The sequence below is a fragment of the Cygnus atratus genome, chromosome 8, assembly GCF_013377495.2.
Source record: "Cygnus atratus isolate AKBS03 ecotype Queensland, Australia chromosome 8, CAtr_DNAZoo_HiC_assembly, whole genome shotgun sequence".
In the NCBI taxonomy this organism is placed as follows: Eukaryota; Metazoa; Chordata; class Aves; order Anseriformes; family Anatidae; genus Cygnus; species Cygnus atratus.
Window position 1 is genome coordinate 16243868 of NC_066369.1, and position 24116 is coordinate 16267983.

Here is a 24116-nt window from a genome sequence, read left to right on the forward strand (position 1 = left end):
GAGAACTAGAAGACATACCCCATACTTTTGTCATTTGCTGACTGCATGAAGATGGTGCATGATAAAGGGAAGGCAGCAGGGATGCAGCAGGAAGCAGCTAGGCCCGGGGTGAATGACAGACTACGTGCATGTCAGTAGAAAAACAATTTTGCTTTTAAAATATAAAAGCACAAACAAACACAGACAATATGTTCCTACTAAATGGCATTTCAGTTGCACCCTCACCTTCAGACACAACATCGAATTGATGTTTTGCCCACAGCCTGAGTGACACTAATATCACGATTACTTCCACCTGTTTTCTCTCCATCTCATAATCAAGCTCCTTCAAGTCTGTGGAAAGGTGGGGGGATTAATCCTGACATGGTTTATATTGGTGAAAGCATCTTCCACATCTTCAGTATAAATCCTTAATCTATTTTGCAAGAAAGGTACTGCTTTAGCTCATATTTTATGGGGAAGTCAAATGGCCTGCCCAAAGTAGGAAGAGTCCTTAAGAGTTTATTTTGGATGACAGTGTAGGAACCTGCTGGCTGGCTATTATTTCCTTCACCTACAGCACTCTTCTGCCTTCTTGGTTCTTATGACCAAGATTTAATTATCACCTGTTCTTTGATGGGTTCTTCATGGCAAAATGGGAGGAAAGTGTTAACAGCTCTCTCTTATGCCAACCAGGAAACAATCAGAGAATTGGGCTCCGGTGTTGAGTCTCATGGGGCAAGAGGAACAGCCCAAACCATTAGAGCTTGTAGCTTTGTGTCTGCAGTGTTAAAAATACTAAGTAAATAAATAAATAAAGTAACACGCACTAATATTTTGCATTAGACTAACTAAAGCCTTTTTTGAGAATCCTTTATCATTTATAAACATTAATTAAGCTCTACATTTCTTCTGCATTCAATCAAGCATAATTGCTTGTGTTTTCAGAGAAAGTTATTGAAACGCTCACAGACAAGGGGGCTTTTACCAATTTATTCATGGTGGTTAAACAAAACAATTTCTACATGGATGACAGAAGGCAAAGTGACCCTACTATCTGACCACTACATTCAGACAGTGAAGGACAGGAAGGTGTTGGGTATGTTAAAGGAAAATTTCTGGACTGGGGACATTGGAACCATTTTACACCAGACTCAAAACTCCCTGTCCAAAACACATATGCCATCTGAAATGCAGAGAGGTAAGCAGTGTGAAGGACAGGCTCATTATTTTAGGAAAGGATGTGATTTGAATCAACAATCTGCCTGAATCCTAGAAATGAAAATACTGTACTGTATTTCTCAGTCTTGACGGGACTGTGTATTTCACGTGATAAAAAAAATATATAAATCAACATTTTCTTCTATTTCAAAATGAACAGAAACTAAAGTTCTGAGGCCTCTTCTTCAATTACTCCTTGCCAAGTCAGTGCACTGAGAAAAGACTGTAAGGTTTTTTTTTAAACCGATAGAAGATGAGACAGAATTATAGAAAAACAATCATGAGTGATGCTGACAAGAATCAAGCTTCTCCACATACTGTAATCAAACATAACCACTTAGATACTTTTTATTGCCACAGCGCATGCAAACCACACATCATACAGATGTCGAAGTACAAATTTAACACCCAATGTCTAAAGACAAAATGCAGTTTTATATGATGCTAGGAGGATAATAACCAAACCACTTTTTTCCATTTAAACCACATTCCAAAAGAGCTTTGCTATTTTTCTTGCAACATAGGGTGACATCAGAATTTAAATTTCACTCAGAAAGCAACCCTATGAATCATAGGGGAGCTAATGAAGAAGGTGCATGCATACACATGTTGCCCGAAACAACCTCAGCTTTAGTCTGCAGATGCAGACTATTGCGTTGTAATGCACAATAAAATCAGTCATAAGCGATAACCATTTACTGCTACAGATAAGGCAGGGAAAACAAACACTCCTTGTTTGTTTAATCAACAAAATGTTGGCCTGGATGCATTCCTCTCTTGTTCAAATACAAGACAATTTCCCTGACTGACAAATCTCTGGGTTATACCATTGGATATGTCTCCATATGACTGTTGATATGTGGCTTTTAAACAAGCTTGTTTAAGCAAGCAAACAGTACTGTGAATTTTCAAATGAAACAACAGCTATGCTGCCCACATCCTCCTCCAATACTGACTTCTGACTGAGTCTCGCAGTACTGTGCAAAACCACACTTACTTCCTGACTACTGTTTTGGATCCGGAGGAATTCTGGCTCCCAACTTCTTCACAGCTTAAGGTCTCCAGGTTTCCATACCTGAAAAATGAGATAGGTGTTTAGAGGAACTTCTACTGAATAAAAACAAAGCCCAAGTAATATAGTTCTTACACAATTATCACAACTAAAAAGTGTTTCTAGCTTGAACTACAAACATGGGATCTAACAGTTGGCAAAACTATGGAGCTTGAAGCTTGCTTCATTAAGGAGCAGAAAGTTCCTAAAGAGACGACCAATATTTTCAAACCTAACTTGTTAATTCATATGAAGAAGCCTGCACATGGGAGGAAGCAACCAAAACAATTTCTTTGCTCAAAGCTCCAGGACCCTCTCTATCAGTTTTCATGCCATCAGTTCCCAGAGTGATATGCCAGTGTGCAATAAGGCTGTACAAACCACTTTTTCTGACTCAATTTCTGTTTCTCTAGTATTTGCCATTCCTTCCAACTCCAGGTGTGATTTCACGCAAGTTTTTCTAGGTGGCAATTGCCTACTTGTGCCAAAAATCTTGACACAGTTGCCATGAGGGGGAATGGTCCACAGCTCTGTGAAAATGCCACTGGAAAAGAAGAAAACAGAGGTGCAGCTCCAACAGCATAAAGCAAAATCTCTTATGTACATACGTAATGCATGTGCCTTGCAGGCAGGATTATGCACTTCATTTTCAATGGGAGTACCTATTGCTTCAGATACACAGCACCATAAAGAATTTAATGACTCCTTACAGCCAGCTTTAGCGGAGGCACAATTACTCCCAGTTCAGAATAAGACGAGCTGATTTTACACATTCTGTGCTTGAATAACTGTGTTAGTCAGGCACCCGCAATTAATCTGAATAGCTAGGAGAACAAGTGCATCTTTAACTGTGCTACAACATTCTAGGAGCATCAGACAAAGAAAATATAGGGGGCTGTTAGTTTGTATAGGGAAGGTTCATGGCAGAACTGCAATGAATTCATCCAAGGTGTTTTGTCTTGAAGGACAGAAATAAGAGATGGTAGTTTTATGCTCTCTAAAGTATCAGTCTAAGGCTTCATATGTAAGAGCTGCAGATCAGTACAGGAAGATTGTAAAGAACATGTTTTAGCATCCCCATCCCCCACCCTCATACTGATATTCTGCCCTGTCATGGCTCTCAATCTCAAAACTTCACAACACTTTAAAATAATAAGCGAAGTTTCAACAATCTTATGACAAAGGTTTTATGTTGGAGTATTCCACTATGGATGGGGAGCTGAGGCAGAGATCACTGGTCTGAATACACTGCTCATTCCAGCGTGTTGCAAAGTAAACCCAAACTACTGAACGTAAACAAGTAACCCCTCAGATAGCAGCAGCATGGCCACAATTGTAAGAAGGCCAATTTGGGCTTACTTAACCTTGAGAGTATTGTGGTAAGACAACTTGCATCGTTTAAAAATAGACCCTGCATCTCCAGCTACACTGCAGGTAGCCATAACAGAAAAGGATTTGCTCGAGTTGTTACCGTGTATCTGTAGCAAAGCTGAGAACAAGAACATGGCTGCTTGACCCCAGTAGCTTACTCTGACCACTACACTGTCCCTCATGCAGTGCAAGATCCTAGACCAGAGGCGAAGACTTCAGATATCACAGCATTTTTCTGCCCAGGTAAAAAAGCATACTACGTGCATAAAAACTTGCAAGCTTAGGTTTTGAAGGGCACAAATTCTTCTCAGTTATAAAGAAACAATCCTGCTGATCCTGTAGGACTGCAGCAGCACGAGAGAAGGCTTTAAGGACTTCTAAAAATTGAAAGGGTCCTTAGCCGTGGAGGTACACACAGGATAAGCCATTTCACCATTGTGATTTTACACATCTAACCCAAACATCTAAAGAAAAACATGCTTAGCCAAACTGACAATGGGGTAAGAATCCACTTCTAAACATGTTGACTAACCCCTTGATCTCCTCAGGATCACAGTGAATCCTAGCAGAAGCATTCACAGAGGAATCACTACTTGGTAGAAGAACGAATGTCAAATTTGTTCTGAATTTTTTTGGTGCATCAATGTCCTCTCCGCTTTCTTCTGTGTTTCCCAAGCATTATCATGCCCTATCCATGCTCCTTTTATTGAGATCAGCACTCTTGAAGAGGTAAAATTGAACAGACCTCTTCTTTCTGACTCTACTGTGCCCGAATTCACCACTAAATCATACCTGGCCTCTCTCAGGTCCCAGTCACACCCTTTCCAATTCAAAGTGAACGCAATTCACTGCTTGAGGTACCACTGCTTTACTGCAAGGACAAAATAAATCAGAGAAGCCTTAGAACAATGCTGCTAAACACCTCCATGAAGCCCATCAATTCACTACGCTGAAGTGTAAAGTTCAACCTATTTTTATTTAACTCTATTGGCTTCAATATTTGCACTTGTAGGCCTGCAGATTGCCCTGCATTTCCAAATATTTTAACACTGGGTGACCTATCTTAACAAAAAGGTGCAAAAAGATGGGGGCTCAGGGGCAGGGGACATTTAGAGAACTCTGCTGACACCTTCTCAGTGATGACTGCCCAGGACAGAACCGAGACTTGCTGCTGATACAATGTGCATCACACGCTGCGGCAGTTGCTCTTGCCCTGTTGCTCAATGAAGAGGATTTCACTCCCCACTACCATGTGCTAGGTAAAAATGACTAAAATAGATCTTAGCCAATACAAAAGACATTTCCCCCCCCGCCCCACTGAGCAAGGAAAGCTCCAGTTCTTGAATAACAATTACATTTTTATATTCTCTTTTCAAAACTTGTCATCAGTTCTTTGAGCAAACTTTATTGAGATGACTCAGAGTAACACCATCCTAATATTGCGCCAAATATAAAATATGTATTTGCAGAACATTAGGCATTTGCATCTAAATCCCACTAGAGATACCCATGCTGATGTTTGCAACATAAATTTATAACACAGTAATAGAAAGCATGCAATTTTCTCTGCAAAACCTGAGAAGTATATAACACTTTGTCACTTTGCCAAATGTAAACCCCTGCCTATCTCTCACCAAAAGGGCTTTGCATGAACAACAGGCCACCAAATATGGGTTAGGAGGAGTTAATGATACATCTGATGCAAAGAACAGTATTTCTGCAGACTTCCACTGCTGTGTTCTCACCAGCTCCTGGACAAAGAGCCATTCACTACCCAGTCTCGTATGAATGCTTTGCATACAAAAAGAGACATGAGAAACAAAAGGATCCTGTAGCGCACAGAACTTTTCAGCCTTGCTTGGTGTTTGCGAAGTTATAGTCTCCACTCAAAAGAACTGACTAAGCAAATGAGACCAGAATGTAATGGGCAGTACTGAATATTTAAGTACTGAAAAATAAAGTAGAAAGCACACCCCTGTATCTCTGTTAAGAAGGGAAGGGAACAAGAGGGAGGAAAATACTCTGAGCGACTAGGAAATAAGAAGAAAAGGTGATTCTCTACAGAAGTGCCCAACAAAGCTCTAAATAATGCTTGTAAGCATCAAAGCAAGCCGTAAATAACCGGAAGCACAGATATTCAGCACGAATTGTAAAGTGTTTTGAATTATACATGCAGAATCATGGAAATGAAGTCGCTTCTTCAGCTGGTACAAACCACCTGGTATACAGGAAAACAACAGAGGAAAGAATAAAAGCTACAACAACAGCAGTGAATCTAATGCCATATGAAACTACTATCCTAAAATATCTGGATCTGCTGGTGAAGGACCTGTTCCTGCATGCCTCCTAAACCATGGTGGACATGAGGTGGCTGTGAGGAGGGAAGAAGCTCTGGACATAGCCAGAGACTGCTGCGCTGGAGGAAGGAACGGAAAGGCGAGCTGCTCAGACCGTTCCTCCTCGGGAGAATTGTGCAGGAGACATGGCACAAACACCCCAGAGAAAGCTGGGCACAATGCATCAGTTCACCCTACCTGTGGCCAGGGGCTGGGGGGTACAAACTGGAAAGTAACCACCCAGAGACGTCAGAGCCTGGAAAAACAGAAACAGCAAAAGCAGGTGCTTTGGGAGAGTTCTCTTTACCTTTTCATACTTTCTTGACTGACAATTTCTGCCCTCCTCGTGCAGAGTGGCCTAAGGACACTCCCCAGCTTGTGCAGCGCCCTCAGTTTACACTTGCCTCCTGATTCTGTCCTACCCAACCAGGTCCTCCTCAAGCCCATCTCCTCCATGTCCACTCTCCACCTTCACCTTCTTCTCTATTTACCCTCTTATTAAGCCATCCTCTAGCAAAAGAAATGATCCGAAAACGTAAAACTAACCTCTTATTGCCATTATACTGCTAGGCTTACCCAGCTCCAGCTCCCCACCGAACAGCCTCGATTCCCTTCTCTGTCAACCCCTCGAGACAGGGACCAATGGCTACTTTATATGCTACTGTGCAAGCACAGTGTCGCCCTGCTTTTAAACACCGCTGCAAGGAACGGGATTACCATGACAAAATAAAATACACAAGGGAGGAACTTGGCTTGCATCTGCTCTCATCTGGACAGCAAAATCCCTTTGGCTTCCATCGCACTCGAGAGCACTGGATTCCACAGTGCAGCCAGTAGCAGGGGGGAGACTGAAGGCTGGGGCAAGGGCACCCGGCCGTATTCCTACACCCGGTGCCTGGAGCAGCTCATCTTCTCCTGGCTCAGCCTCCCAGTCCCTTTGCCTCTTTCCAGGAACTTCCATCCTGCATTTCCACATCCAAATGCTGACAAGATTTTTTTTTTTTTAATTTTTTTTTAACTTTACTACCAACTCCTACCAAAGAGACCATATCAGAATGCATAGTGTTAAACACTTGGCAGGTTTTCAAAGCTGTCTAGTGTGTTTAGATGCCAAACTTCCATGCATACTAAAGGGATGGGGCTGTCCAATTACTCCTAATTAGGTCTGAAAATACAAGTCATCCCCCTCACTTTTCAACGTCCCAGCCAATGACCAAGATTTTGTTTAGTTTGACTTCCATTCTACGTTAAAAAACCACACCTTTATAGACTGAATGCAGCCAAAATGAGTAGAGCTCCAGTCTCAAATTTAATAAAAAGCAAAAATTTAATTTGAAGCCATGCGGAGGAAAAAAAAAAGAAGAGATTTATTCACAGTCTCCAAGAAATGCTAGAAGTTACTCAGAGAGCAAATAGCACATCTCTGGTTATATTAAAGAACAGGAATTACCAAAGAGCACAATTTAAAGCCCACTGCCACAAGCTCTAAGAATCCATTAAGCCCCTTCTGAGCAATACAGAGGGAACTGTATCTGTCTTAAAAATACTGTGAACTTTCTCTTAACAATTTTAAACCTTTTCATATGCCTTGCTTGACATTTTCTGCGACTCTACTCACTGCACTGGATGCGGTGTCTTTAGAAACATTTCTCTCTGCCCAGGCGGTTTGTGCATTTCTGTGATGACAACAGCAGCACAGGATGTGGGAGCCCAAGACACTGCAAGCAGGAGCACCATGCAACTGTGTGACTCCTGCCGCACACTAACTGAACCCATGTGTTTTTGGCTTTGGGAGGGCTTCCTGGTGGCCCCCTATGTCATGTGAAGAGGAATTAAGGCACTGTAAGCAACGTGCGCGTCCCTTTACCTCGTCCTGCCGTGCTGGGAGGGAGATAACTGCCAACTCCTCCACAGCCAGGCCAGAAATGAAGCCAGCAGTGTGCAGCCCAGAAAGGCTCCTCCTGAGCACCAATGGCTGCAGAGCCTCACATACTTACAAGCTGACCACTGCTTACTTTAGCACAGAAAGGCCCAAGTTGCATAAAAGGTCTTGCCCAGATTTCACAAAACATCACCACAGTGCAAACCTATTTAATGAAAGCACATCATTCTGAATTATTCACACCTATAATGAACTCTTTTTTTTTTTCCTGTCCTAATACTTAAGTTTCTCTAAAATACAGCATGTTTTTTTATTCACCTCTATCACTCAGAGGAGAGCATTTCAGCTTTATGGGACGGAATAAATGTTTCATGCCCCAAATTCAGTTAATGCTTGCACTGCTTGGACAGGATACTCTGCAGACCACATCAAATGGTTAATGAGTATTTTTCCCCATGCTTAGGGTATAAAACATCCAGCCTTCCCAGGACACCTGTCCAAGAGCCCCAGGACTCTTTGTTTAATCAGAATCTGTGCAGACACCCCTGCGGCACTCGCAGCAAGGGGTGCATCTGCAGCACATCCAAAGGGAACTGACTGCACTGAGAGCTACCCAGCTTCCACAGGAATTTCTGGGCAAGTCTGTCAATGCATATATTCCCATGGACAGTACACCCCACAGCTAGGAGATGCGGGTGCTGCTCCCTCCCACGCTGTGTCACAGAGCTGCTCCCCTGTAGAAAGCTGGATGGGCCTTTTTGGAGTTGGCCACGTTGCTGTTCTTCCTAATGCCAACAAACAACAAGGGCTCAGCACTGCCAGCCACTGTTGTTCCCTTACACCACAAGCCTGCTCTATCACCAGGAATAAGAAATGGGGTTCAAGCTCTCCACGTGAAGCTCGAATTGACAACTAATGCCAAAAATATTACTTGCTTTTGCTGAGAGCCTTTGTTATCCCTTTTGACTTCACTGGAAAAGAAAATACAAGTATTTATAAACAAAGATTATGCACTGACACCCAACTTTGTCTCTGTACTGTTGTTAAGAAGTATTACTAACAAGAAAGTTGCAAAAATGTAAACTCTTTGATATTTATTCTACACTAATATAAAGACAAAAACCGAGCTGGTTAAATTCAATGACTATCCATTTCTCTTTTTATTTTTCCTTTTAACATCTGTTTTTCTTTGCAGGTTCATATTCCACAGCTGCATGTAAATCATTCTAACTTTAAATTTAAATTGAATCTATCTTTTGTCCCAACCCATAAAAGTCTGGATTATCCATGATATTTGAAAAACCAAGAGAAACATCCATGAACTCTTAAACATTATACTCCTGAGATTTGTGAGAGGGGAAGGAAGTGGTGACCTCCTAGGATTTCCCGAGGATTCTTTCATTTATTACAAAAAGCTGGGGATAACACTGACAAGGTCAAGCAGCCTACATGCCCCTCTTCTGATGGCTACGTTATGATTTGCTCTGAGAGGTATATAAGCCAGAGAGAGATCAGAATTGGGCTCAGAAAAGTAAGTTCTGTTCTGTGGATAATTTTTTTTCCCTGTGTTTTCTTGCCCTCTTATGACATTTTCACCTCTTTAAATCCACATTGGAAGAGGAGGGCAGACACCTATCCTTCTGACTTGCTGCTGCTCTAAACAACCTGACTGCCCAAACAATCTGAACTTCCCCTATTCTCCCTTCATACACTCAAAGCCAACCCCACAGGGTTGTTCTTCTCTTAAAGCAGAGCTGCTGCCACAGCAGTGTGTTACCAAAAGCTCTGAAGGGACAGGAGCTCAATCTCTTCAAATCCAGAAGACCATGAGGACACAGCAGTGCACAACATCGGGTCAGGATCTTTCCTCTCAATCAACAGCCAAGAAGGCTATGAATAGCGAAGGCCTTGTCTTCAGAAGAAGACTCCTATTTTCCTGTTTCTCTGCTTGAACGCTCAAATTACATCCATTACAGAATAGCCATGCACAGATTTCAAAGCTAAGAATTCTGTCGAAGAAATTAGTCCTGTCTGCTCAACTTCTTTCCTAACCAATGCTGGTTTTCTTGCTCCTCTGATACCTGCCCGAGAACATGAAAGAAAGACTCTTAAATTAGACATGCCACTTCTTTTGTGCTGCAATATAACTGTAATGTTACAGATGTAATGCCCAGATATGAAAATATTAAGAACTTAATTGCAGAGTTAACTGAGCTAAATTGCATCAACTATACAATTTACAGCTACCTTTACTACATTTCACAGGAGCCCAAAGAGTTTAGGTGTCTCATGACCAGTGATTCTCAGAGAATGAGTAATTACTTTCTCCAGGCTGTTTTTAAAATCGTATCATTAATGCCTACATTTCAAAAAAAAACAAAAAACAAACAAAAAAAAAAACACAAAAAACTACATAGAAGTAGAAACTAAAGCACATGATGCATGAACTTCATAACGATCTTGACTTCTTTCCTTGCTCAAATTCCTGATATTTGAGTATCTGATTCTATGGCTTCGGTGTTTTACTAATTTTGTACGTTTCTATTTTTAGTTTGCTATGATCCTTTTCTCTAGGGGAAAATACAGAAAGAAAACAGAACCATTTATCTAGAGGACTTACTAATGTCAGTGCAAAAGCAGGATTCCCAAAAGACTTTTCATCATCCTTATAGCAGTGCAGCCTAGCAGATTTTGAACATTTTAATGGCTAGTGATGAAATACCACAAAACAATCAAAAGCATAACAAGGCTAACTGACTGTAGGATGGACTGTTGTTTCAGTGCCCCCCCTTTGTCCCCAATCTCAAGTTTAAAATTCTTCAATCCTCAATTACAGAGAGATTATTTAATTATTTCAGTATTCTTTGAAGGGCTGAATCGACAGTTCTGGAGAGTGATGCTTCCTATTAAACATCAAAGGCAGAGAAGCTCAAGGAGCGGCACCACAGCCGATAGCCACTTCCCCTGCCTTGGAATCACAGATTCGTTAAGGTTGGAAAAGACCTCCAAGATGATCTGGTCCAACCATCACCCTACCACTATCACCCACCTTTCCTTGAACACCCCCAGGGACGGTGACTGCACCACCTCCATGGGCAACCCGTTCCAATGCCTGACCACTCCTTCTGAGAAGAAACGTCTCCTCATTTCCAACCTGAACCTCCCCTGGCACAACTTGAGGCCATTCCCTCTAGTCCTATCACTAGTTACCTGTGAGAAGAAGCCGACCCCCAGCTCCCCACACCTTCCTTTCAGGGAGTTGCATAGAGCAATGAGGTCTCCCCTGAGCCTCCTCTTCCCCAGACTAAACAACCCCAGTGCCCTCAGCCACTCCTCACAGGACTTGTGTTCCAGGCCCTTCTCTGGACACGTTCCACGGCCTCAATGTCCTTGTAGTGAGGGGCCCAAAGCTGAACACAGTACTCGAGGTGCGGCCTCACCAGAGCTGAGTACAGGGGAACAATCACCTCCCTAGCCCTGCTGGCTGCACTGTTCCTGATACAAGCCAGGTCCCTCTGCAGGGCCTTCCTACCCTCTGGCAGATCGACACTTCCCCCCAGCTTGGTATCATCTGCAAACTTACTGAGGGTGCACTCAATTACCTCATCCAAGTCATCAATAAGGATGTTAAAGAGGATGGGCCCCAACATCGACCTCTTATCCCAGCCCTCCAGCAGCTTGGCCTTTGGCAGAACCACCCAGAGTGCCCACCGACCCTAGCAGGGTCAGGCCTCCAGCAGAGAAACAACACTTGTGCACGAAACAATCACCTGTCCCATAAGAGTGCTACCTACACCAAGTCCTCTGCCAAGCAGCACACCAAGCGGGGCCAGCACCATGAGAGCCCTTTCCTACTCACGCGCAGGGGCTTCACGCACACCGAAGAGCCAGCCCTCCATCAAGGGCCCAGGCAGCCTCCGCAGACCAAGAACATTTCCCTGAATCCATCACTTCAGTGGTCACCCAGCTTAATAGACTTGATGAAAGATTCTGAATTTGCTTGTCAGATACTTGGGGCCTTTTATAATTTATGCCAAGTAAATAAGAACCATATTTGTACTGCTCTTTGTGTAGCAGGCTGCTGCCTCCTGAACAGAGTGAAAAATATCCAGACATGGACATGTAAAAACCAAGCTCAAACTCCAAAACTGTCATGTGGGGTAAAACCCTTCTTCTCTCTTTGCCTCGGTACACTCCTAAACATCCACCTAACAGTCTACTCCTCTCCCTCTTTGTCTCTATAATCTTTTGACAGCAGAGGGGCTTCAGGGCGGGGGCTGTTGCAAACACTTTTAGGCGTGTTTGTAGAGTGATTTGGAAAATGAAGTCACAGTCTCAGGTGGGATATTTATTTGCCTTACCAAAATACCTCACTAACAGACAAGTAAGAAAAGAAATCACTAAAAAACAAAACAAAAAAAAAACAACACCACACTTCTGTTGAACTGGATGGCAAACACACATAAAGATGTTTTCTGAGCACTTAAACATAATATATGAACACACTTCTAGAGACAAAATAAGTTACTTGAGTTTTACGCAAGAGCCTTTAATTGAAAAGATAAGTGTGTAGCTTCAGGTTTAAAGCCACCTTTGCTGACTAATTCACATTATATAAGCTAGTTGCAAATTCTCATTGATTACAGAAAGAAAATTTCCCCAGATCAATCTGTAAGAACCCCAAAAGAGCTGTATGGCAATCCACCAACACAGAGAAAAAAAAAAGCATTGTTAGGGGAATAGTATTTAAAATAGCCATTTTGGGCAACACATAATTGCAAAGGCTATTATTTTATTTATTCAAAATTTTAAAAAGTTTCTTCTGTCAGAAACATATCTTTAAAAAAATAATTCAATTAAATTATATAGGAAACATTACTGGTTGAAAGTGACAGTGTAGATGCATACAACTACTGGTTTCTCTGACAAATTTGAGACTCCTTGGTAATTAACATTCTTATGGAGTCAGAGATTCTCATGACACATTGTCATTCAGCCATCCAGCTCTGCTTTAATGTTACTAGAATTGCACAACCTCAGTGCCTTTCACATGCTATTCTTCAAAAGATGCATATGTCCAAAACATAAAACCCAAAACTGAGGGTATAGAAAGAATTACGCATTCAAAAGAAGGAATCCCTCAGCATCTTTTTATTCCTACTTATATGCACAATCGATTTTTGTTGCTTTTTATGCCCTACATCACAATTTGTATGGACTGAGAAGTAAAGCTCACTGTAGTACATCTAACTGTACAGTCTCCTTCCATGGATGGCTTCTCTTTCCTCATCTGACTTCTTACCTGGCTGTGAAGTTGCTGCATTTGAGCAAACACAGTTATTATTACAATCACAGCAGGCCTGGCAGTTAGGCACTTCAATAACATTATTAACTGAGCCACATAACATTCCTATGAAACAAGTGGTATTATGCTCCTTTTCAGACATAAAGGAAAAGGACAGATAACTTATCCATGCCTTGCGCCTTATCTACCTAGTGGGAGAGAGAAAATGAAAAGCTAGGAGTTCTAATGCCAGTCCTTCAACTGCTATATGCCAAAATAACTGTTTCTGTACATCATTCAGTTTTGAAAATGAAATAAATATGATACTTCCAAAAAATAAAAAAAATTAAAAAAATCACCTTGGACCTAGCCACGTCTCAATTACAATTTCAGGTGAGAAAAATAATGTTAAATGTTCTAAGCTTTTATACAGATATAGCAGACATGATTTAAAAGCCTTGCCATAAAAGCTATCGAGGCATCAAGGAGTTCCTTTTTGGTACAAGGAGTTCCAAAAAATCATGACTGCATGTTCATATGAAGTAGCAGAAGTGGATGGTGCATTTTTGCCTACATTTGTACAATCCCTGTTTCAAATCATTAGGCCTCAAAAAAACGAGAGCTAATTATGAAAACGCTAGTGCTCAGCAAAACATATGAATCTATGCTAGGTATGACTTTGCAGCACACTTTTTTTTTGTGTGTGTGTGTGTGTGGGGGTGTTAAATCTAGGTTAATTTTCTTGTGCTGGTCCCAGTTTGGTTCCCTAGCAGCCAGACATGGCACATTTTCCCGACATGGGAATATTTTCCTACCAGGCTTTGATGAGAATTAGAATATAAGCAGCATACATTTACACATTTTATATCTACACTGGAATTCCGAATCTTGCAGTATTCTTGCCATCTGTCCATTGGGTTATTCAGTTCACGTCCAATGAAAGTAATGGAAGAAATTTATGACGTCTCCCTGTCACATAAATGACAGCTCAGATTCCACCATCCACTGGCTCTTACCTGTCAAGGAGAAGCTCTAGTACGTCCTTAGTAGAAGCAAAGCCCCTGTATGTTGAGAGAAAGATACTGATGTAGGTAAAATCATTATCCCCAAAAGCTGTCAGAAGGTTCTCCACAAGTTTCTCCAAAGTTCCAGCTTTTATTGTCCTGATCTTACATGTTTCATACTGGCTGACAGTATGTCCTGGAGGTAACTGGTCCCCTTCAACCTACAAAGTTAAAGCAAAGACAAAACACAAAAATCAGACAGAAGCCAAATCACTCACACAGCCATCACACTAAAACAGATTAAATTTCATCTTTTCACAGGGACAGTTATTTGGTAGCCCATCTTTAGTTACTATTTTTTGTAGATTTAATTACTATATTTTGTAGATTTGGGCTCACCAAACACTGTATCAAATAACAGAGGTTATTTAGTAAGTTGATTTCTCTGACATGTTCCACAGAATATTTAATATTTTGACTGCTATCAAGTTATCTTGTGATCCCACCATATATATTATGTAACAGAAAGTTCATTATCCCACAAAGATTTGTTAATCTTTGATTAATCGTTTTTTTGATTTTTTGCTAGAGGAAACAATAGCGGTGATTCACAGTCTCACTTAACTTCTGAATAAGCACTAAAACTGACCACAGTTAAACTAGCGTCAGAACTTTTGATTCCTTTGCTGCAAATACCAGCTTGGGGCTGATACAAAACCTAAGGTCATGAGCACATCCGGACACAAAGCCTTTCACGACAGCAAAGAAAGTATCAAAGACATCTTGCAAACGTGCCATTATAACACTTCAGTTATCTCCTACAGTTCTTGGTTGTCACAGTACTTGTCAACTAATCACACGTTTGGGCTTTTTGGCTTGGTTGGTTGTTGCGGGGGGTGGGTGGATGTTTTTTTTTGTTGTCAGCATTTGCTTTTACTGCTTATAGCCTGCTTCACATCTGAAAGAACAAGAAACATTCCCTTAAAATTCCTACTTAGAGGACAATTCAAAAAATTATGTTTGTGACTGACTTAAATACTTATCTGTGATGAAAAGCCTTAAAAGCAGGATTATAAACTATACAAGCAAAAAAAAAATAACACACACACACACACACAAAAAAAAACAAGAGGCAATTTCTCTTTACCGGTTGAATAGGCTATCTGTGGAATGTTCAACAAGACCACTGATATAGAAATGGCTGAGCCCTACAGAGGCAGCATCAGGAATAGTACAGCTTCCCTTCTGCTGCTGTTACTTAACAGGAACCAAACTGTCCTCAGTTTGAGAACATGCTGTGACGCACCTGCTCCACTACCTTGATCGCAATTACATGCATAATGACTATTTAATCACTGTAATCACACAGCACCAATACTGTAACAAAAAAAAGCTGTTTCCCTTGAGAGAAAGATGGCCTCATCCTACCCGAGGGTTTGCAATCACAAACAAAAAGAAAAACCCTGTCAAAGATCCCCAGACATCACCATGATTTTTGTACATGAACTTGTTCACATTCACTGAGCTCAGAAAATGTGCTGTTCAAAGCAAATACGTATGTATCTAGGATTAACCCGATCATACAAAGGAAAAATCATGTCATCATGAAATATTTTAAGATTGTGAAAACCGATTCTTAAATCTGTTTAGGTTAGATTAATTATATCAGTTGAAAAATACTACAAGACATAAACTTTTACTTGGCAAGAACAGACAAGAACCAAGCTTAGTCTTTGTGTCATCAATTCTCCTTCAGTCTTAAAACAAAAACCAAGGAGTTCAACCCATTTTCAGCGTAGCATAATTGCTCTGCAGATTTCCTTCTCATATATGCACTCACAGCAAGCTTTCAGCTGGGACTGCTGTGATGATGCTCTTCTGAATCACAGCCATCCTTACCTAGCTAACAGCTCCTTCTGCATCCTGAAGATGATGATGATCCATATCATCATGCCAGATTTCCCAGAGGAGCTTTACAGTAACATTTTACAATTTAACAGCTCTTCTGGGTTTTGAATATTGAGTCCGTGTTCAAATGGGAGCAGAATGATCAATGCCACATACTTCCCCAAGTAACAATTTAAGCCATATTTTGGATTTCTGTGTGGCTCCTTGACAACACGTCTCAAATTCACCCTGAAGAATCGCCTCCCGGACTAAGTATGAGGTTCAGGCACAAGGCCATTTTGACCAGAGATTGTGCTTCAGAAATTATCTGATAAGGGATGAGTTAGAAACGAGGCTAAATGTTAGAACAACACCTTGGTACTAGACTAAAGATTTGAGGATACCACATTAATGACTTACAGGTGTTAAAGACTCTGGATTGGTATACTGGCAAAACAAAAAGGAAAAAAAATAAGCTATTTATGAAGTAATTTGGAACGGATAGCCTGTCTATTTCACATTAAGAGCACTAACTTCCATTCCTTTTCAATTGTTTATCACAGATAACCACTCTTCTCTTCAGCAATATAGACATCCTTAATGAGTCTAAAGCTCTGCTGCTCCTGCACTAGGACATCTCATTTCCCAGCTTAGAAGGTCCAGCAATTTCTCGGTATAACATTAAAATACAACCTACTAAAACAGAGTAGAAAATGGGAATAATAGCTTCAGCATCTCTAAATACTACGGATAATTATTTATTTCTAGCAGTACCCCACAATGTTCCAGACCTTCTAGCAAGAAATGGTTCCAGGCACTAGGTTTTAGTAGAAAAGTGCCTGTGTGTGTGTAGGAAGTAGTGGACGATACGGGAGCATCTTGAAGGACCAAGCCACCAGGACCTCTCAACAGAGCGTAAAGACCACTGGTTCGGCTGGCAAGCTGAGGTGCCAGGAAAGGCAGCCATATCTCAGCGGTAAGGTGGCACCATTTCACAGAGGGTCTGTAACACCAAACAAAGCTGTTCCAGGGGCCTTCTTCTGCCCACCTGCTGCCATGCTTTTGAGCTGGTTTTCGTGCAGCCACGCAATGAACTGGGCTACAAAAGTGTTCCAGATAAAGCTGAGCCCTTCATGGCACTTGGTGGGGTCAAGCGTAACCCAGACCAGTTGCCCAACCTTTTTCACCCATGGCTGCAGGATCACATAGGCCAGCATAGTGAAAATGAGCTTGGGTCCCAGGAGTAAGACAATTCCTGGAAGCACTGCAGGTTTACCTCTGTAACAACAAAATTACAGGCTGGGTAAGAGTCTCGTGTCATGAACTGATTCATGCATTTTATAACTAGACAGGGCAATGCACAGGCCTGCTGCACCAAAACCCACAGCCACGTCAACACAGCCCCACAGGGAATGATTGAAACTACACCAGAGTAACTTGCAAAATTCTGTTCCACAGGTCCTGTGGCTGTTTTAAAGGTATATAGCGTTATATATCTCATTTAAAGGTGTGTATATTATCATATCTAACCCCACCATTACAGAAACACCTAAAAGGATATGTTGTTACTATCACTATACACCTCCATTCAAATTTCCACTAAGCAAAAATTGCTTAGAAAAAAATATACTGCTGACCTTTCATCTTATGATTAAAACATACTTTTGAAAATAACTAGTTACACAACATAACCTCTTTCAAACACAGAATAAAGTCTGCACCACAGCACTTAGCCATTAGTCTTTCACCCAGCAGATTTCCCCGCTCCATGACAGGCTGAACGAAGGCTGTCTTCTCCTCCCCTCTCATTCACTGACGTGAACGTGTACCAAGCAAGGACAGAATCTGCTTCCAAGATTGATACACGCTCCTTTAAATTCTCCTTTAATTGCAACACTGCAACTTTCCCAACACATCATGTTATGAGAAGCTTGTTTTTTTTTATACTTATATAAAAAAATAAAACAACAAAAAAACCCTACACACAAACAACGAACAACAAAAAAACCTCCAATTCCTGAAAATCTAAAACTAAGTTTGTCAGCAAGACATGAAACTGCTAGAAATCATTTTAAGACACTTTTAGGGATTGTTTGTATTTGTATTACTTTAGTAAGCTTGCCTGTAAGTTTAAAAGGAAAAAGGACTTGGCAGACTTTCAGAATAAGACATTGTGGGCTGAGCTAGCATGCTAACAGGAAACTGCTCAGTCTGGATTTAATCAAGAGGCCATCTCTTCACTGACATAAGCAGGCTACCCAAAGGCAAGAGTTTTTGTGTTTGCTTTTGCATTGACTGCCTGCGCAGAGGCATACTGTAACCATTGCTATTAAAAGATTTTCCTAAAGCTCTTTGCAAGTTTTGACAGTGGCACACGGTGACCACTGTCATGTGGTACCAATTGAAGCCACCAGAAGGTTTGCTCTGTTTCCCTCTCCTTCCTTTTGTCTCCATCAACAACACATCCAGCAGCCTAACAAAGGTCCTAGACCCCAACATCTCACAGATTCAGCAAGTTTTCTTGCCTGAAAATCAACAAACAAATATAAAATGCCATATATATATTTAAATAGTCTCACTTCGACTTTTCAGGCAAAGAATTACAGCCTCGATAATCTGCAAGAGTAGTTGATGAGCAAAAAACTTCCGACCACATAGAGGAAATCTTTCAAGAGCAAGCACTGAGAGGTTGAACTAAGGTATGTCCTTTCAACTCCTTATTCTTCAGACTGTGTGGGTACTGACCTAGCATCACCGCAACACCTCCACTGACCCTCTGCAACACTGTGCCTTCAGAGGGTTTTGAAGCTCTCTGCTAAGGGCATTGTCCTACAGCTGTAGGGCAGGAAACATTATCCATGCTTACAGTTCCTGCTGAAACAGGAGAGCTCCGCGCAAACTGAAAGCCACTTTAGGCTAAAAAGGTCCTCCAAACGCAGCTGCAGATGCCTGGTGCCGAAGGAGCTGTCTCTTGGTTCCAAGCTGGCTGCAGTTCCAGCCCTGCCCTTGCCCCTTCAGGCTGGCTCCTGAACCCACCCTCAGTCCTACTCACCAAGGCTTTGTGAAAGTGCAAGGCAGCTGCACACACCGTTGCAGGATGAGGAAGAGACGCATAGCATCTTACCAGCCAACAGATGTGGTCTCTCTGTAGCAGGCCCCAACACAGGGCTTGAGTAAGCAGGTCCGAGGTTATGACATCCTGTAATCAAGAAGGCTAACGACCAGGTGTGTGCAAACAAGGGGCCTTTCTGAACACGGTGACACACCGTGAGCAGCCTTTCCAACCGCCGCCTCTCTTTCCCATCAGGCCTCCTTTGCAAGGACCGACTATGATACACCAATTTCTTGCCATTTTGTCTACTGAGGAGAGAAAAATAAAGCAACACCTCCACATGCCCCAAAGTCACCAGGTATTTCATTCAGCTTAACAGACAAAATGCAGCTCTTGGTGCCACAGCCTTGTGTGTTAGAGGTACAAATGCTATCTGTTAATCTTCAATGGCATTATAAATTAAATTCCACCAACTCCTCAGTTAGTAAAACTTCCTATCAATAAGAACAACAGGCTCTTCAAGGTAAAGAACAGTTAAAAATCTGAACAGTGCAAAAATAAGCTGCGACCCAAATAGACATAGAGACTGCTAGTCGTGATTTCAGAAGTGTCATTGGAAACAATCTCTTTTACCCAAAACCCACTAATCTGCAGCTTTCTTCAATGAAAATGCTGTCTGTTACGATTCTGAAAGTGAGAATCACAGAATGAAATCAATGTAATCACTTTTCATTAAGCAGACTAAAAAAAATACTGAAGAAAACAAATGGCATGAACAGTAAGTACATCAGATATCAAATACTAGCGGTTTAGTCATTTAAAACATTACCACTTTACTAAAGACTTGTTTTATTTAAAAATTCTGCAAAAAATGATTTTCAAGAGCACATAACTAACTACTGCCTCCTGAATTCCATTTTTATTGATTTTGACAGTTAGATTTCTAAATGCTTTTGACTTCGTATGAAGCTTACAGCTTTTCCAGATGGGTAGTTTTCCATTCTAGTTATTTTTATTAACTTACTGGACAGACACCCTACACTGGACTAAAACTGCCCAAAATTGCAGTCATTTGTATGTTAGGCAAAAATAAGTCTCTTTAATCTAAAGAATGACTGTTTCATTTCAGTGTTTGCCTAAATATCAATCAGCTTTAACCTTCTGAAAGGAGGAATAAAATGCTTTTTGTAATTTTAACCTTAATTTTTTGATAACGCTTCTTACACACAGACTCTCCAGCCTAAGCCTACAATATCCATACTCATCCTTAATTTTATTTTTTTAAATCATGGAATGATTAAGCTTCAAAAGTTCCAGAAATACAATCATCCATAACACTAGTCTGACAGAAGAAAATACTGAGGCATCCTTCATTTAACAGGCAATCACACATCACTTAAAGTAGCTAAAACAGAGTTGTTTGAACAACAACCGTATTCCTTGGAAAAAAAAAACAAAAAATAACAACAAAAAAAAACACACAGAACTTAAGCAGCAATAAGGCTTCAAGATGCTATGTAAAACTTCTATTCACTTTGGTCAAGTATTTTTGTAAAAGACAACTTCAAAGATATTAACTTATTTGAACTTATTTGGTTCTAATGAACTTTATAATTAGACCTGCTCCCCTTAAAAGGAAGGGAGCAAGACTCTCCCATGTGTGTATTGACATAAAATCCACAGCAGCTGACAATCATGCTGAACTGACTCAAACTCGTGCACATTATGCTTACTGCCCCTGTCCGGAGCACATGATCATTAAAAAAAACTATGAAAAATGGTATTTTTGCACTAACAATACCACATAGCAGTGTACATTACAAAGATCAGTGACTGGACTAAGTTTATCAAATGAAGCCGAAGGCTTCAAGCATTGTCAGGATAGGCCCCTGGGTGTATACATCTGTGCTTCCTCCTGTGATCAATTTTGTGGTTCGGGCAGTATGTAGGAGCCTTGTATCCCACCACTGTCCTCTTTGTCCTTGTCCTTTGCGCTGCAGAACGGTCAGCCTGGAAAATAGATCACATGAGATAAGACTCTGAATTTGAAGCTGAATTTCCACTCTAGGAAACCATGGCTGGGAACGCAGGAGTGGGGAGGCCAGAGGTAGGATCTCCTGCAGCCTGCAGGCTCCAGGCAGCATGGTGCTTTCCTTCGCTCGAGTGGCTGCTTTTATCATGCTGCACAGTTGGAAATAAAATGAATTCAGAGCTCTCTGCAGAGCTTTCTCCCTTTGCTTACGCCCATTTCCTCATTGCAGATGCTGCTGAAAATCAGAATTCTGTGTGTTGACTGCACCAAACTCAGAAGCCAAAATAACTTTGAGCTCCTTCCTATGATCTGACAGCTAGGGGTATTCCTGGATTTCCAAAGCTCCACCCTCTTCCCTTCCTTTCTTACCACATAAATAACCTTTCTTGGCAGCAACCCCAAGTTTCCAGGACCAATTAATTCCATGATCATTGTTCAAAAGGCATTCTCATTTTCTCATATCCTTAAAGCTCACAGTCTGGCACGTATCTGTCTGAAGATCTGGCGAACAGTAACAAAAGCTGTGGGTCATATTCAGAGGCTAAAAAAAAAAAAAGCCTTACACAAATGCTGTTGCTCAGTTAGAACCCTTTCACTCATGCACCTTACAGCTACTTAAAGCCACTCAGGGGAAAATAATAAACAACGTGCATACCAAGGCACTGAGCAGTGCTTCTCACACCTTCTGAAGTTATGCAAATTCAGACTCATTTGGTTATCAAGAATGATGTGGAACTAGCTCTAAATAAATCAAAGCAAAAGTAAAGAAACCTAATTTACATATCACCTCTTGCTGCATGCATATAAAGGAATTTAAGCGAGCCCATAAAGCAGTTGAATCTTCAAAGAGATCTATGTTAAAACGGTATTGTCCAACAACAGTGTAAAAAAAATCCCTGCCAAAGGAAGATATAAATTCCTCCTCTCGATTTGGTCCACCTCTTAGAGGCACTTACACCAAGGAATGTGGCTTCATTATTCAATGAGAATCAAGTCCTCTGGCAGGTTCACTATGTGGTACATGTGCTTTTTAAAGAGTCTAAAAATTGCCCCAATGGTGGTCCCAATCTTCATCTCCAGCTATCTTGTATGATTTACATACTTACCTTCTCATTGCTTCCTACACTCAAAAAGCTCCTTCTCATTCTGGCTCTCATCCATCTTACTAAGCCTTTTAACAAAATCAAGAAAAGCCCTCCCACCCTCTTATCTGTCTTCATTGAGTTAAATGAAGCTGATATGTCAGATTAGTTCAACTCTTTATTTTATTTTATTTTTTTTTTCTTTTGACACATTTCACAGACGTGAGAGAACCTGGCTGTGGAGAACTGCACAAGCATCAGGCCAGTGACATTATTTTCATAATATGTTAGGATGCACAAGTATTCCTTGTGATGGTTTTGATTGGACATAGAAATTGAGCAAGTTCCTACTTTAAAATAGGAAACCAAGAAAAAGAAACCAGTAAGTCAGGTAGCACTCTTAGTCATGTGCGTTTCATACTGTTTGAGATGTAGCTGTCATCAAGTGACATTTGCTAGAAATATTTTTCTAACCCAACAAACAAATCTGTCCCATATTATGAGGAGAATTACTTCTGTAAAACCTGGCATCCTCCTCTCTTCAGTGCATAGGAACACCGAAATGTCCAGTCACCAAACTGAGCAATAAATTAATACTAGAAATAACGGATGGCTAAGTGAATAGGGCACCAGAACGAAGGCGAGGAACTAGGATTTACTCCTCATTTCGGCAGTAAACTCAGGCCATTCTGTAAAATATTTTGACTTCTGTAGATGAAGGAAATGCTACATAGTGTCTCCACAAAGGAAGAACTCTACACAGTCTTTGGACTTGTGTAAAACTGTCTGAACTAATAAAAGTTTTCACAGGCATGAATTATAGGGAGTCCATGACAGAGGGAAACAGGCAGCTGGGGCAGTTCCCCTGTGCCCCAGGAGCAGTAAGTAGTAATTCTTTTTTCTGCTAACATCCCTCATCTTAACTCCTCTTTCTCCCCTTCCCTCTCCACGCACACTGCTTCCAACCTGCCCTGGAAGTCTGTAGGTGCCAAAGCCTGCTTACAGATGCCAGGCTGAGTTGCTTACCAGCGTGAATAAAAGAGAAAGGAAGGGATGTTGAGCAGTGAAAAAAAGTACAAGAGGTGGCAGCCAGCTCAGATACTTCACCTGACTCTGACTCGGAAATGGCTTCCAGTAATCCTGGCTACAGACTGAAATGCTAGGTACACCATGCCTTCCACCTCAGGGGTGCTGGTACCTGCCGGATGCCGCAGTCCTTCCAGCCACAGACGGGCACATGAACACTGACCTGCTCTGGGATGTACTTTGGAGCCCATAGGGGGCATACTCTGTGGAGCTAAGCGGTATCGTTTCTAAGCAGAGGCCACACAACCGGTGTAGAAGACCACCAATCCAACCTCACGTTGTTGCAACAAGCAGATGGCGGAAGCTAGGAACAACTGAAAACGTGACAGACCCATACACTCAACTCAACGGGCCGGATTCCAGCTCAGTTCTTCATAAGGTTTCCCTGAGAGCAAACAGACTCCTACCATAAGGAAAACTACTCCCCAGTACCTCCTCAGCCATTTTCCTGTCTTTGGAGGAATCTCCTGCCAGTGCCATGCAATGCCAGTCGGTCTGGATCTTAATGTAGGGCTGAGACACCCAAGTGTTCAATCAAAGAGACCTTTGTAAGGCCGTAGCTCTTGCACTGTTACAGAGCGATTGCAGAACACCGTCCCAAGCCAGCAACTAAGGGCACAGCAAGCAAGGAACAGTACAAAGCCAGGTATGGGCAAACACTTTGAAAAAAGAACACTAAAAAAAATGGCGATGCTTCTATTAAACTACATGACACACCGATACACGTTATAAGCTGTCAGGTCAAATACACATTGCAGCATGTGGCAAGGACAGTCATTTCTTAGTGGGTAAATCTCCTACAGAGGAGCTAAACAAACTCTGAAATGTCTTTTCAAAGATCTAGTCCAA

The 24116-nt window shown here is 41.4% G+C and overlaps 1 protein-coding gene across 4 annotated transcripts in view; it reads right to left on the bottom strand.

Annotated features, from left to right (window-relative positions):
• Positions 1-24116, bottom strand: part of RGL1 (ral guanine nucleotide dissociation stimulator like 1) — an 80858-nt gene that overhangs the window by 37662 nt on the left and 19080 nt on the right. Inside the window, exons 2-4 of one of the 4 annotated variants that reach the window (XM_050712181.1) lie at positions 14298-14349; positions 14141-14185; positions 2198-2275 (exon numbers count right to left, since the gene is read on the bottom strand). In XM_050712181.1, the coding sequence (XP_050568138.1) occupies positions 2198-2275; positions 14141-14185; positions 14298-14299 (125 nt within the window). In that variant the 5' untranslated portion in view covers positions 14300-14349. Of the gene's footprint in view, positions 1-2197; positions 2276-14140; positions 14350-14923; positions 15087-24116 lie in introns of all 4 variants that reach the window. The other 3 variants (XM_050712180.1, XM_035537326.2, XM_050712179.1) reach the window with 3 other exon arrangements.